Below are 15304 nucleotides of genomic sequence, written 5' to 3' on the forward strand. Positions count from 1 at the left end.
AACTGCTAATGATTATCATATATAATATACAAATACATGCCACAACATATGTTTATCTCTCTATTTTTTTTAAGTCTTTTACGAATTTAATTTAGTTAGCTAATGTTACTCACAGTTACTTAAACGAATTGTGTAAAATCAAGAGACGAAATTAGACCTGATTAAGGTTTTCTTATATTATCATAGGACTTCCTGTTGCTGCTTGTCCAAAATCTTTTTAAGGTCACATTCTGATCCCGTCCAAACATTTTCCCGTCCTTCACGTTTTTATCCAGTTTCATTCTGCTTTGTGTGCGGAACGTCAATTTCCTGTCTGGTTACATTAGCATCTCAATTTAAGTCAAACCCCAATTACATTTCTGAATTCGTTTTGAATTAAAGGCTTGGAGGTTAACTGTTTTCTGTGTCATTTTAACTCCTACCCACTCAGAGTGAATAATCCATGTACAGAGTTCCACTCAATGAAAATTGCAAGTGACATTTGACATTCAATTCAGCTGTCCCTCTTTCTGTTGCTCTCTTTTATGGCTTCTATGAACTTGACAGGCAATCAAACGATCTGCTCCATACCCATCCTCCTTCTCTTTCAGTTTCGCTTTTTTGGTTGTTCGTATTGATGTAGCCGCATCAGAAGAGGCCGTAATTGTTTTTCATGCTCTGCCTTTGTTCTCTCGTCTCCTCTGGCTTGGTGTCGGATCCTGCTCAGAAATGTAATGAAGTTTGAAATGGAACCCTCAGCCTTGATTATCCCTTCATAGGTGTTTTGTCATGGAAATGATGGCACTATCTCCTAGCAATTACTCCAGATCCAGTGCCTCCCGTGAAGACGTAGTTAGTCATTAAAGCCCTAAACCAGTATCTGCCGAAACAGCGCCACACGTCTCACAAACAACTCAGAAGTGTTATCACGAGCCAGATCAATTTTTCAAGCAGAAGATTTGCGCAGATGGCTGTGAGTTTATTGTTCATTTATACATTTATTCTTTATATTCAGACATGCCATCCTTTATCCATTTTTTTGCACAGTCAGTATAAGAATCTGGAATGATTGACGAGCTTTTCTTTTTTTTTAACCATCCCACTGAAAGTTCCGCCCCTTTCTACCATCTCACATTAGTAATCTTTTCCCTAGCACTCTTTTCTCTTCTCAAAGTGAGTTTCCCGCTTGAAAGATCCTCGCTTTACATCCTGATAAATAAAGAATGGTTTGATTTTAATTGGCGTAAAATAAAATTTTAGTTCAGTGTGATTTTGACGTAGCTAGATCAGTATATAGTTCACATCAGCTATCTGTCCTAATTAGTTGTTCATGGATGCAGTGAAATTTGGGTTTCCGCATTTTCAGGCAAAAAATGGTCAATATGGCTAGTTCTGGAAAAACTTTGTTTGGAGAATAAGAGTCCTGCAAGTGTTGAATCTTAAATAATTTAATGGTGAAGAAGATTAGAACCATAATTAGATAATTATCCGAGGGCCATTAAACAAGTGATTTGTTAAGTGTGAAGTGATTCAATCCACACATTATTCTCCTGCCGTTTTGGCTAATCCTGCCGCTAACTTACATATCAACTCAACAGGATGTCTTTAGCCAATGCAAATTGCTACAAATTTCCAGTCCAGTTTGGAAGAATATAAGTAACACAACCTCTAACCTTTACTTCTGTAACTCTTAATATGGACCTGGTCATAGAGGTTCTTTCAAATTTGTCTGCAAGTTGGTCTTTAATTCTATAAAGTCTATAACCTTTGTGGAATTCCTCATAATTTCAAACCAGAGTTTGCTAGACATTTGGGCAAGTTTTGACCAGGTATAAACCTGGTCAAAACTTGCCCAAATGTACGTGTGTAATGTTTAATGTTTTGTGAGCTCCGATGTGCAGCCTGCCATTTGGAAAGATCGCTGATAGGGTTCGTTTTTTTGAGGCGACTGGTGACTTGGAGGCCACTGATAGAGAACTAGCAAGTGGCTGCAACATAACATCAACAGAATGGCATTAGTGGAGAGCGACAGAGTGACATTTCGCCCACATCGGGGGAAATAGCAAGGTTTATTCCTGGGTGTACGTGCACAGAGGGACCGTAATTGCTCGCCCACATTTGAGATGGTGGGTGACAAGCTTGTCGAAATCAATAATCATGTTTTAGGGGTTAAAGGCCATGAAGTACACTGCCCACACACACAATTGAGTCATGCTCAAATTGCTGTGTTTACATTGAAGAAGAACACCTGGCAAGTGCAGGCTCATTAAGTCTGGTGTGTTAATGGGGTGAGCGATTGGAAGTGATACAGGGAGAGGCACATCCATGAGGTCCTTATTAACAAACTCTACAAGTCTGAATCAATTTAAAGTGTGCTGATGGTCAAAACTTGAGTCTAAGAGCTGAGAATTTTGTAGTAAGGATAACAAGTGGTGTCAGAGGTCAGAGGAATTTTAACACTTTATTTACTGTTTTTAGAATCTTGAGCTGAATCAGTGAGCCACTACTTTCCTCATCAGACAAGATGAGAAATTACATATGCTTGCATCGATTGTGTGTCTGGCAATAATTAGTCATTTCTACACTGACAAAGAGCCAGAAGTGACATTTTGCCAGTGATTCATGCAAAAGAATATGTTTTCATATGTCACACTAGACATGAAAATGGAATGAGTCATTTTGCCAGCGATTCACTCAACAGAGAGTTTGTGTTGTGTCTCTCGACAGGCACGTCGGTGATGCGTGTTACTGCGATCGATGCTGACGACAGCACGATGCCCAACGGCCTAGTGCACTACAGGATCCTGAACCAGAGTCCACACATCCCCATTCCCAACATGTTCACCATCAACGGAGCTACCGGCGAGATCAGCACCATCGCAGCAGGCCTAGACAGAGAGGTACGTCTAAAAAAAAACCTTTCTGAAAGGTATGTGTGTTTGTTTATTTCAGTCCAGCACACAGGATACGTAATGTCCAGAGAGACAGTTTTGTTCAAATACACGTTAATAAGCATAAAAGTTGAATTAGGAAGAATACAGGAATAACACGCTTCATAATTAAAGGCTGAAAATAAAACAAGGCAAAGGTACACAGAGACCTGTGAGGGCAACAAAGACCAGACTTGTACAGTACGTCTGAAGAGTTCTGTAATTAATCGAAAGGGTGTGTTTCACTCGTATTTCGCTTAGAGCATCTAGCTGTCTCTTTAGAGTCAACTGACTGTTGACTATCAACACCAAAGTAATGCTCAGTAGAAGTCCATAGCAATCAAACTTGCTGGATTTGGTTGAAATACAACCCTGACACATAACATTGGTTAAAACTGGTAAACATTCTCCCAGCTCAGTGCCAAATATAAATATATTACAATCCCCTAATTAGTACATTATCAGTACTAATGCAACTACATTATTAGCATTGTCTCAATCTTAGCATTTTTAGAGAAGTTTGAGCAAGCAGGAGCGCTGTGATTGGATTCAATTTGATTGCATTTAAACGAAGGTGTAGCAAAATGTAGAAACGCTGAGTCTGTCTCGTACCGGTGTTAGGCAGGGTTGTATGATTATCATATCATTAATTATTCAAAGCCTTACTTAAAGCAAGCCATATGAATCCTAATGAGAGCGATTTAGTTTGATTACATATGAATGAGGTCATGAGAAAAACTATGACTGCTAACTTTTGGCCTTACTTTTGCCTTTTTGCAACTTTTCCTACATATTAGCTCATGCAAATTTGTGTCATTTTACATGCGAGACTTTGTATTACTTTTAAATGTGTACATCTGAGTGTGTGTGTGTATATAAGAACCGTTAAAAAAAATGGAATTAATTTCCGTGCTGGATGAGAAACTTTGCCCTCTAGTTCCAAATGAAAGTCTAGCCAACGGCCAAAGCCTTGAGATGCTAAGAGCCATGTCTCTGCTCTGCTTATTATTTTTGCCTAAAGGCTTCTCGGATCGAGCCTGTAGCTCTGCTTTATCGACATATGCTCAAGTACATGCGTCAAGGGCCATGACCTCACTCCCACATTCCTCTCACTCTCACCTACCTGCTGATTAGCATGTTTCTGTAATCTCACACACACACACGCTTGTGCACACGCACACAATTTTATTTCCTCTCACTCTTTTTTGGAGTCTAGTTCTCTTTTGCTGCGTACGCCTGTGCCTTATCTTTATACGTGTACAGATATGCAAGATTTCTCATAAGGACTCTGTGCTAATGAGTGAGGTCATGCAGGGGTCAATGTGATTGGACCTGGAGCTTTCTGCTGTCAATTTGTGCTGTCTGATCCTCAGATTCACTCAGCAGGGGTCACCACTCTCTCGCGCCATCTCTTCCTCCATATCTCTCTCTCTCTCTCTCTCTCTCTCTCTCTCTTTCTCACTGGCTCTCATTTTTTTCTTTAAAATTTTAATAAGGTCAAAGACTTTTTCAAAACACCAAAAATGTAATATGAATATCATGAATTAAGTTCCTTTCCTGTGTTGCTGGTAATGTATATTACATTATGATATTTCCTACAGATATTTTTTTATAATTCCCTTTAATAGTAAGAAATGAATCCTATTAAAAGCCATTCTATATAACAAGTTAATTGTAATAAAATCATGACCCTATTGTATATGAGGGGAAAAAATGCAAGTAAAAATTCTATATGGTGGTTATCTACATTTAAGACACAACAAAAAAAAATGTATTCAAAATACTATTCACCATTTAGTAATGGAAGTGAAGTTTCTACTTCAAGCCTTTAATTCGATTTAAGTCAGTCTTTTTCATATTATACTTTTAACCCTAAATATTGTAACAAAGCAGCTTGTAAATTTATATTTATTTCCTTAATACATGAGCCAGAGGCGACAACGGCAGGACAAGCCTTAAGTGGAACCAAAAAGGAACCCATTCTCTTCTGTGGGACAGCAGATCATGATATATGATTACATGAAATACAGTAGAAAGATGTTCAGTGTGAGTGTATTGTGATGGTGTATAAGAGGCCCAGGACATGATTATGATTAGAGCAGCAGTTCTTCAATACAAATCTACAACATCCAGGTCAGCTTATTCACTGAAGAAAGGATGAGACACAGGCATGGACTATTTTCCAAAAATCCCTGCCATGCTTTGGTGTTACATCTAGGATGTATTCCCATTTCATCTCCAACAGTTCTGGGATAAGCTCCAGCTCTAACCAGACAGAGTGAGAGAGTGTTTTTGGGAATCTTTAGGGTGGAAAAAAAAGTTAAACTGTTTTTTGGAAGCTAAGAAATAAGCTCAGTGACCTCCTGAAGATCCTGTTTAGTTGATTGTTGTAGGTCTGCTCCATTTAACAGGTGTCTGTAATCCAGCAGTAATGCAGGAAGCTGTCTGTGGTATGTAGGTGATGCCTGCACTGGAAAATTCTTAATGTGTTTACTGAAAGAATTGTGTTCATCAGTTTCTTATAATGGAACTGACTTACATTAACACGGTTGTTTTTTTTGTATATACACCGACCAGGCATGACATTATGACCACCTGCCTAATAGTGTGTTGGTCCCCCTTTTGAACCACCATGCATTGTGTATTCTGACACCTTTCTTTCAGAACCAGCATTAACTTCTTTAGCAATTTGAGCAACATTAGCTTGTCTGTTGGATCGGATCACACAGGCCAGACTTCGCTCCCCATGCGTATCAGTGACCCTTGGCTGCCCATGATCTTGTCGCCGGTTCACCAATGTTCCTTCCTTGGACTACTTTTGATAGATACTGACCACTGCAGACCGGGAACACCCCACAAGAGCTGCAGTTTTGGAGATGCTCTGATCCAGTCGTCTAGCCGTCACAATTTGGCCCTTCGTCAAACTCGCTCAAATCCTTACGCTTGCCCATTTTTCCTGCTTCAAACACATCGACTTTATGGACAAAATGTTCACTTGCTGTCTAATATATCCCACCCACTAACAGGTGCCATGATGAGGAGATCATCAGCGTTATTCACTTCACCTTTCACTGCTCATAATGTTACGCCTGATCTGTGTAAGTTGATCATGGAATTTCAAAGACCTGAATAAAACAGAGCCCTGTGCTGTCACTCAGCTCTTTAGGGCACTATTCTACTACATGTACGTTAGTCACGTTCATTTAACGCTCTTTTTAAAAGTATTTTAGTTGTAAACTGTTCAGATCTGACTGATCACATATTCCCTGTTTATCCGTGTGGTGTACAGTGTGTAGAGCTTGTACGCGTTGTATGTAGGTCTCGATGCTACAACCGTTCTCTTTGTATCTCATGATACAACTGAAGTAACACCCATTAATCACTCCGCCTCCCACCTGCACCATTATGCCAAAACTAGGGCACACCGGGGTGTTTACATACCGACTGCTACTGCTAATATCATGCCAACATACACACACACACACACAGAGGGTACAGAGTGAGCAGAACGGATCACACACAGTCTCCCTTCATCAAAATGGCAGTAAAAATATATGCAAAAGCTCCAGAACACAAAGCGCCACAATTATGACAATAACCCCGTGCGGAGATAAACGAGCAGGGATGCGCATGTGCACTCATTTAATAGGACTCCCAGGAAGCCCAGAAGAGCTGGTGCTCCACTAGTGCAGTATTTAATCAAAAGCTCTGGAAATGTCAGCGTCCGCGCCACAGGACACGCCATCAGATGGAGCTGGATACTGCCGAGAGTTTAGAGATTTATCTCACACACACACACACACACACACAGACCCACACATTGAAGCACACACACACACACAGACCCACACACTGAAGCACACACACACACACAGACCCACACATTGAAGCACACACACACTTGCTCATCAGGAGAAGGAAAGAGCTTTCATCAGTAGCATGATCCTAATTGGAATATTTATGCAGTAATTAGTGGGGTGAAGAAGCCCAGTGCAGAAGCGTGAGGCTGCTGGGATTGGAGGATCACTGTAGTGTCATACAGGACTGATCAGAGGTGCATAGCAATTAAACCTCCCGGCTAGAGAGGGGCTGACCTCTGCTCTAATCTCACCACTCACATGCACACACACACACCTCGTGTTAGTTAAGAATCATTAAAAATCATCTGGAAAGTTACACAGGACTGCACTGTGTTTTGTTCCTGGTGTTTTTTAGTGAACAGCTAGTGAAGGTGCTGATTAATTATTCTAGCTTTCGAATGACTTTTCATCTCATCTTAATTCATCGTTTGATCGAGGGTAATTTGATTCCGTGAAAAGACATAAAGAAGCAAGGCAAGTCCACTTGTTCATACATGTTCTCTTATCATCTTCCACAGCAAAAAATAAAAAGATTACAGCTTCCTTGTTTTCATTATTCTAGGTTGCACATTTTGCTGAGGTTTACTGAGATGAATATAACATGTTAATTGATTCTGGACATTTATTGCAAATTTGCAAGAATCTGCATCAAAGTTACATAGAAAGGTACAGGTTAGAGACAAGGCTAGTGAGTTTTGTTGAGATCCTTTATTCATTTATTTATTCATACAGCTTTATCCTGGTCAGGCTCAGGGTGGGACTGGAGCGCCAGGCTATTGTACATATACACACATTCCCACTAAAGGGCAGTTCAGAGTAGCCAGTCTACCTCTCAGCATGTTAGCATAGCTTTTTGTCGAGTTCAAGACCTTTTCACTTCAAGCTCTATGCAGCTTGGTTGTAAGCGATCTGACCAAGCACCATGGTCACTAGTACATCTCTTTCTCTGCCCGCCTTTATCAGGACCTCTATTTTTAGTTTGAAGCTAATCTAGCTAAATACAGCCATGAGGGTTAGATTAGACCCTATTCAGTGTCGAACCTATTGGCACTTCATCTCCACTGTGTGATTTTACTTTGGCAGAACTACACCTGGCAAAGCAGCTAGAAGTTATTACTTTCCAGGGAAGGTTGCTGATTTCTGTCTGCTGGTGGCAAAGCAACTGAAGTACTTACTAAACAAACAAATTAATTAACTAATTAATTCATTAATTCACTGTCTGTAAAGGGATTACATGTTCTTTTTGAATGGCATTGCTTGTATTTTTTGTGTATTTACAGCACCATTTATATGCTCCTTACTCATACAGTACACGAAAACGGGTCCAGTGTCAGAATCAGGAGTTTAATTCCGAGGTCAGTCTCTCCCATTAACCCCTGAATAGCATTTAAGACCAATTTCCGTCACAGTTTCCATATTATATCTGCAGTTCTGACTCAACTCTGAACTGAATTAGAAAGTAGAGATTTTTTGAAATACAGTCGGAAAAAGTCTGAAAGAAAAACTTCCGAAAAGTTTTAACGACTGCAGGAAAGTAATTGCGCTTTGTTACTTCTCACCTCTCAGAATAAACAGACTCAGTGATTAATCTCAGCATCCTCAAGCTGCAGAGTCCTCACGTCATACAACTCGGAATAATTTCCCTGTATAGGCATATGTTATGAGCTAGCATGCTCTTATTTTTTATATTGGAAGCTAAAGCTGCGTGCTCTCTCTGAGCTCCTAATGAGCCCCTGGCGTTATCCCACCTGATTGTGTTGTTCCCTCCTCCAGAGTGTGCGTCTGTTAGGGGCCCTAACTGTGTGCCTCTGAACAGTGTGAGCCTGAGCAGGCCAGATTGTCCAGACTGCTGCCATTTCTTTACCTTCATGTGCCCAAGGCTGTGTCTGTGTGTGTGCTGGCTACTGATGTCAAGTCTGGGTTAGAACATGTCTGCTGTGCTACGTCTGATTAAGGAATCGATCGACACTTTGTGTGTGTGTGTGTGTGTGTGAATAGAGGAGAATCAGAAGGTGGCTTTTCTCCTCCTCCTCCACTCTCCCTCCCTCCTTCCGTTCCTTGTCCTTGATGGACTGAGAGTTGAAGACAGGTCAGAGCCCACTGGGCTGTGAAGTGCTTCTCATAACAGTTGACTCAAGTGCATCAAGAGCTTGGGTGTAGTTGTGTGGGTGTGTGTGGTTGTGTGTCCATCTGCTCACTTGTGTGTATGTGTAAATGATGGTCAGTCTGTGATAGATGGGCGTTTCCATTCTCACTGTGCAGACAGACAAGGCTAAATAAAGTAATTTGGACGAACGCTGCATGTGCTCTTTCATCACACCAGCATGGCCTTCAGCACCCCTGCTGTCAGAGACTGAACACTGTGACTGTGATTAATTTTGCTGCGATTTATTTCATTAGCGAGAAAGGAAGTACAAGAATTTCATCAAGGCCTAAAAAAAAAAGAGACGGGTCATCATTAAAAATCTAGATTAAAGATTTCGCTGCGTTTACATTCGTATTTCATTAAATAAATCATGTGACATAATTGCAGCTGATTACAGGAGCATGTGGAGATAAAGCTGCTGTAACAACTGGCCTCAATGCTTCAGTAAATTATTTTACATTTACAAAAAATATCAATACTATGATCACAGGAACAAAGATTTCTATTTATTGACATTTAGAGCTGAAAATGATGATTAAACTGTGAGTGTTAAATCTTCCTGTACTGTACTGAGCTCCCAGAGACAGACATCCTTCTTTGATAGGATGCCATTACTTTTGTCCTAATGGCTAGATGTATTTGTCTTAATTTATGGGGTTTGCAATGTTAAATGTGTGCATCTGTAAAAGCAAATAAAATAAAATTCAATACAAATGAATTTAAATATAAGTCTAATATTAATCTTGAACTTTTTGTACTATATTTCTGTAAAGCTGCTTTTGTTAAAAGCGTACTACAAATGAGATTGAACTGAATTAAATTGAATATTCAATATTGAGTGTAAGCCCTATGAATTTGCTGTAACACTCCAGTTTGAAGCCGTTCAGACGAGGTTGACGTTAGTAAGGAGACGTAAATTTACTCAGGAGCTCTCTTACCGTATGAAGGTTTTCCCGAGCTAACAGGATTTTCTTGTGTAAATGCTCCAGCGCATGATTTACGAATAAATCAGTCGTATCTGGTTTAGGAAACGAGGTGCCGTGTTTGCCAACTTCCATCAGCCACCAGCTGATCCACCTTTTCTCTTCATTCCCACACCGAAGCCCCTCCCTCTGTGCTGTGGTAGCATTATAATGCAGAAAGTGCTGGTGCAAATGCACTCTTTCGATTCATGCAAGCAGTTAAACACCTGATTCCACACAAAAGGAAGCATATCAACACCTCCACTGATTCAATTCATCGCTTAAGCTTGATGTGCAGCGTCGTGGCTGGATCAAAAGTTTCCTCCCACGACGGTGCCTTTGTAAACAACATCGGTGCAAATGACACAGCTAAACACCAACAGACATTTAAGTGCTGTTTCTTGTCTAGCTAACAATGTCATGGAAATTATAATGTTACAGACTGGGTGGGTAACAAATTACACCAGAACCTTCCAAGCAAAATAATTACCTGTCAAGCCACAAAAGGAAGTTACACTTTCAGGCACTTAGCCTGCTTGGTCCTGCTTCTTTCTGGAAGCTTCCTTTCTTTTTCCTCTGCGGTCTTAATTTCTTTTCTTTGTTTTGGTGGTGTGTGTGTGTCGTCGGTGGAAAACAGCCGAACCGGACAATTTTGGTCAAATGTCACTGTGTTCATAAGATGTATAAACTTCATAATATTCAGTATAATATATCCACATTTTTCTACACTCTATAGAGCGTTGTAATACTTAAGTGCTCAGGTTGTTAATAAACCTTACATACTAATTGACTGGGCCCAGAAAAGCTTGCATGTTTGATTGCTTTAATTTTGGTTAAGCTGGATCAAGGCCCTGGCTCTTTCAGCAAGTATTCAATCAACCTTTCTGGGGGTTTTTTAACCCCTAACTCTCAAACCTCTCTCCTGTAGCCTGTAACACTCAGATTCTGTAAATGCTGCATTTCCTTTTCCACAGTGGTTTTCCAGATATTCAGTAATACTTTGGAATATGGAGAATGTTGAATTCACACCAGTCAGTTGTAGATAAATAGCCTCCAGGGTGTGCTGATGATCAGGCAAGGTCAATCACTGTATTGCTTCTTCATTTCTAGTACAAACATTAATGCTGATGGTGAAAATATACAGCATGAACCAAGAAGAGCAGAAAAGCATTTAAAATGAACACAGTTTTTCTTGTCATTTGCAGAAAGTGTCTCAGTACACACTGATCGTTCAGGCCACAGACATGGAGGGAAGCCTGAACTTTGGCCTCTCCAACACAGCGACCGCTCTCATCACCGTCACCGACATCAACGACAACCCGCCTGAGCTCGACGCCAAAACGGTGAGTGTGTTTTGCTTCCATATGGCATGTGAATCCAATGCTGTTTGTGCTCTCCAAGCCTGTCATACACGCTGCTACACACTTTAGCCTCCAAGCAGAAGTGCAGAAGAAAAGTTGACACGGAGCAGGCATGCAAGCGCTGAGATGTACCACGAGTGTGAGAAAGAGAAGGAAGAGTGTGAAGGGTAAATCAGGACAGGCGCATACGGAGGAGGAGAAATAGGACATGAGACGAGTTTGTGAGCTCGTTGCTGAGAGAGAGATAACACTCCGCTTCCTCATTCCCACTCGATCTCCATCCATTTTCTCTGTTTGGTGCCGGCGCCAGTTTAGCCTCAGGTGGCTGTGTTTTGTCTTTAGGCGTCTGGCTCGTCTCTCTCCCTGTCGAAACTCACAAGCACTCACACACACACACACACACACACACATACACACAAACACACACGTTGCTCCCGGCCCTGTTTTTCACAGCGTTTGTTTCTGTCAGCCCACGTCTCTCCTCTTTCTCACATTCGCTTTTTCCATCCTGTCTTCCTCCATCTCCTGTTTTTTTTTTCTTCTTTCAGTCTCTGCACCTGTGTGTCCCTCCTGTGTCGCTCCATCCTTCTGTTACCCATCCTCACTCATTTTGCGCTTACTCACTGCTAGCCTCAGGCTTATAACCCACCGTTTGGCACAGCATGATTTCAAATTATTTTTTAACTCATTTGTCTCACCTGCCACTTTAGCATGCTTTCATCACCAACAAGAATAGCCTGCATTTTTTGGACAGAAAATAATAGAAGTGATTTAAAAAAAAAAAAACATTTTAACATGCCTTGTGGAGTCGAGTCCTTTCCTGTTCTCGCTCTTGAAGTGAATAAGACAAAGCAAGTGCCGACTCTTCATGTTAACAAGAAACTGGACAACCTTCCAAAAGACTTTTATTACAGCTTTACCTCTGACCGTTACACTTGAGGCTCCTTCCAAAAAAAATGTTAAATTAACATCTTCTTGCAGAAAGCTTCACCATATCAACAATTAATATGCATGAAGTTGGCACTTCTGAACACGCTGCTTTAATAAGAGATTAATCAACACCTTTAGACCAGTCAGAAGTGAGAATTTCTCAGTGCTGTGGTATAAAAGCTTTTATTAATCTATGTTAACATTTTTTTTTTTTTTTGTTAAACCTCAAAAATACATTAATTCTCTTAACACACTTCTCAGTGGCTCAAAAATATATATTCCTGCCTTTCATTTCTTTCATTTTCACTTTAGTTTCTCTAATGATTATGAATAGTGATGGAATAATGGGCTTGAACATGACTCAATAATTGAATAATAATCTGAGTTTTTAAGAAATTGTGGTGTTTTAATTGTATAAGGAACCAAAGAAATATGTAAGGGGCTGCTTTGAAATGATCTAAACGTAGAAAATATAAACGAGGAGTAGGTGGACAGAGTACTGGATGCAACAGAGAAAAGTGTCCATTGTTGGGATGGTGATAGTAAAGGACCCAGACACAGAACGGACACAGAAAGACACGAAAAGATAGAAACACAGGAAGAATGGGGAGGAGGACAGTCGGGCCCTCAACCAAAAAAACACCTAGAGACTAGACTTTTTCTGGACTACATTTTTACACTTTAATAATATAACATTCTATATTTACATTCGTTCCATTCACACTACATCACTGTACCATATACAGATCCAGTCACTGTATACGGATACTACTTTTTCTATATTTGATCTATTTATTTTCTACTGTAATTTTCTACCATATTTCCTATATGCCCTAGATGTTCTATTTTAATCTATTAGATCTTATTTCTATCTTATTTTTATTCTTTTACCTTAGTTTTTCATTTCCAGGTCGTAAAAAATCATTTCATTACATGTTGTACTGTGTGTGATGGTGTATGTGGCAAATACAATTTGAATTTGGAGTCCAGAGGATGTACATTATGTTGCCAAAAGTTTTGGGACACCCCTCTAAATCATTGAATTCAGAGGCTGGGCTTTGGCCTCTTAGTTCCAGTGAAAGGAACTCTTAATGCGTCAGCATACCAAGACATTTTGGACAGTTTTATGCTCTCAACTTTGTGGGAACAGTTTAGGAATGCCCCCTTCCTGTTCCAACATGACTGTCCACCAGTGCACAAAGCAAGGTCCATAAAGACATGGATGAGTGAGTTTGGTGTGGAGGAACTGGAGTCCTGACCTTAACCCAGTAGAACACCTTTGGGATGAATTAGAGCGGAGACTGCGAGTCAGGCCAAAACTGGGACAACTTTTACATGCACATGAATTTAATATAGAGTTGGCCCAACCTTTGCAACTATAACAGCTTCAACTCTTCAGGGAACGCTTTCCACAAGGTTTAGGAGTGTGTTTATGGGAAATTTTCACCATTCCACTAGAAGCGCATTTGCGAGGTCAGGCACTGATGTTGGACACGAAGGCCTGGCTTGCAGTCTCCGCTCTAATTCATCCCAAAGGTGTTGAGGTCAGGACTCTGTACAGGCCAGTCAAGTTTCTCCATACCAAACTCGCTCATCCATGTCTTTATGGACCTTGCTGTTACCAGTAAAGATGGAAGCCAAAAAGATTACCTGCCAAAAAAGTACAAGGGAAAAAATCAGGTTTTGGATTTTTCTGTGGAATCCATCAATATGGGCTAAATTTGACACGGAGATTGACTAATAATTATAATCTTTCTGCAAAGTTCCATCATGATCCATTTAGATCACAAACACCAGTCTCAAGATTTCCATGCCACTGCTAACCACTTCCCCCAAACTCAATTTCCCACCAACCTAACAAATTACAAGCTCCACCACAGTCACATGACTCACTTCCAAGCCTTCGAGTCTCGTGTTCTCCTGTTCAGTCCGCTAGCTGATTGTGTGACTTTGATATCCACTTTGCCCTTTGGATTGTTTGTTAAATGTATCTAATAAAACCATTGCACATGCATTTGCAAACCAACACGTAGCAAATCTCTGACAAGATCATGTTGGGAGGCATTTTAACAAATGTGCTGGTAAAAACATGTCTAAGATAAGATATCTAAACAGACTGTCTGGAAACAGACGTTGGTCTAATCAGTTTGGTCTGTAACAGATACCAGTTGTCTAAATGTCTGTGCTGCTTCTGTGTCGCAGTAAGAATTAATTCTCTAAATGTCTTCTTTTTTTTACTTTTGGGTAACACCAGACTTAAAATGAATTTAAAATGCTAGGGCTTGTGTTTGTGATTCATGCAAAAGAGATATTTCACTATGGGAAAATCAGTCATTCAGATCTATATACAGTTAAAAGAGTGGGCTGGTAAAATGCCTTAAGTCTGCAGTTTGTGGAACACTTATATTTTTACTTACTGACTGACGTTCTCAAAAGTTTGGGATCACTCAAAAATGTTATTGTTTTCCAAGGAAGCACACACGAAATTAGTCTGAATAGAAAATATAGCAAAAGAACAGGACATGCTGACATGTCATAGTTAGAAATAATGATTTTGATGGAAATGATGAATGTTTCTTTGTCTTCATCAAAAAAAAAACACCTTTTGCAGCAATTACAGCCTGGGCATTCTAGATAATCTGATGAGAATTCACCCCATGCTTCCTGGAGCATCTCCCACAAGATGGATCAGCTGATGGAGTCTTCCTCAGTAGCTGAAATCAAGCTGAAATATAGCAAGTGATCCCAAACTATAGTGTATATATTTGTAAATATATACATATAGCAGCAGTTGGTGACAGTTTGTTGCAGAAAGCAAAATAAAAAATCAGAAAACACAATAACAAATCCAAAAGCAAAATAAAAAATCAGAAAACATAATAACAAATAGAAAACATAATAACAAATAGAAAACAAAATAAGAAATAGCAAACAAAATAAAAAATCAGAAAACACAATAACAAATCCAAAAGCAAAATAAAAAATCAGAAAACATAATAACAAATAGAAAACAAAATAAGAAATAGCAAACAAAATTACAAATCCAAAAACAAAATAAAAAATCAGAAAACACAATAACAAATCCAAAAACAAAATAAAAAATTAGAAAACATAATAACCAACAGAAAACATAATA

At 39.8% G+C, this 15304-nt stretch overlaps 1 protein-coding gene across 3 annotated transcripts in view; it reads left to right on the forward strand.

Moving 5' to 3' along the window:
• cdh4 (cadherin 4, type 1, R-cadherin (retinal)) overlaps positions 1-15304 on the forward strand; it is a 400906-nt gene that overhangs the window by 361779 nt on the left and 23823 nt on the right. For all 3 annotated transcript variants that reach the window (XM_058374170.1, XM_058374172.1, XM_058374171.1), the window contains 2 exons: positions 2707-2879; positions 11083-11220. In XM_058374170.1, coding sequence (XP_058230153.1) covers positions 2707-2879; positions 11083-11220 — 311 coding nt within the window. The remainder of the gene's footprint in view (positions 1-2706; positions 2880-11082; positions 11221-15304) is intronic.

This window comes from Hemibagrus wyckioides, linkage group LG21 (genome assembly GCF_019097595.1).
Source record: "Hemibagrus wyckioides isolate EC202008001 linkage group LG21, SWU_Hwy_1.0, whole genome shotgun sequence".
Taxonomy (NCBI): Eukaryota; Metazoa; Chordata; class Actinopteri; order Siluriformes; family Bagridae; genus Hemibagrus; species Hemibagrus wyckioides.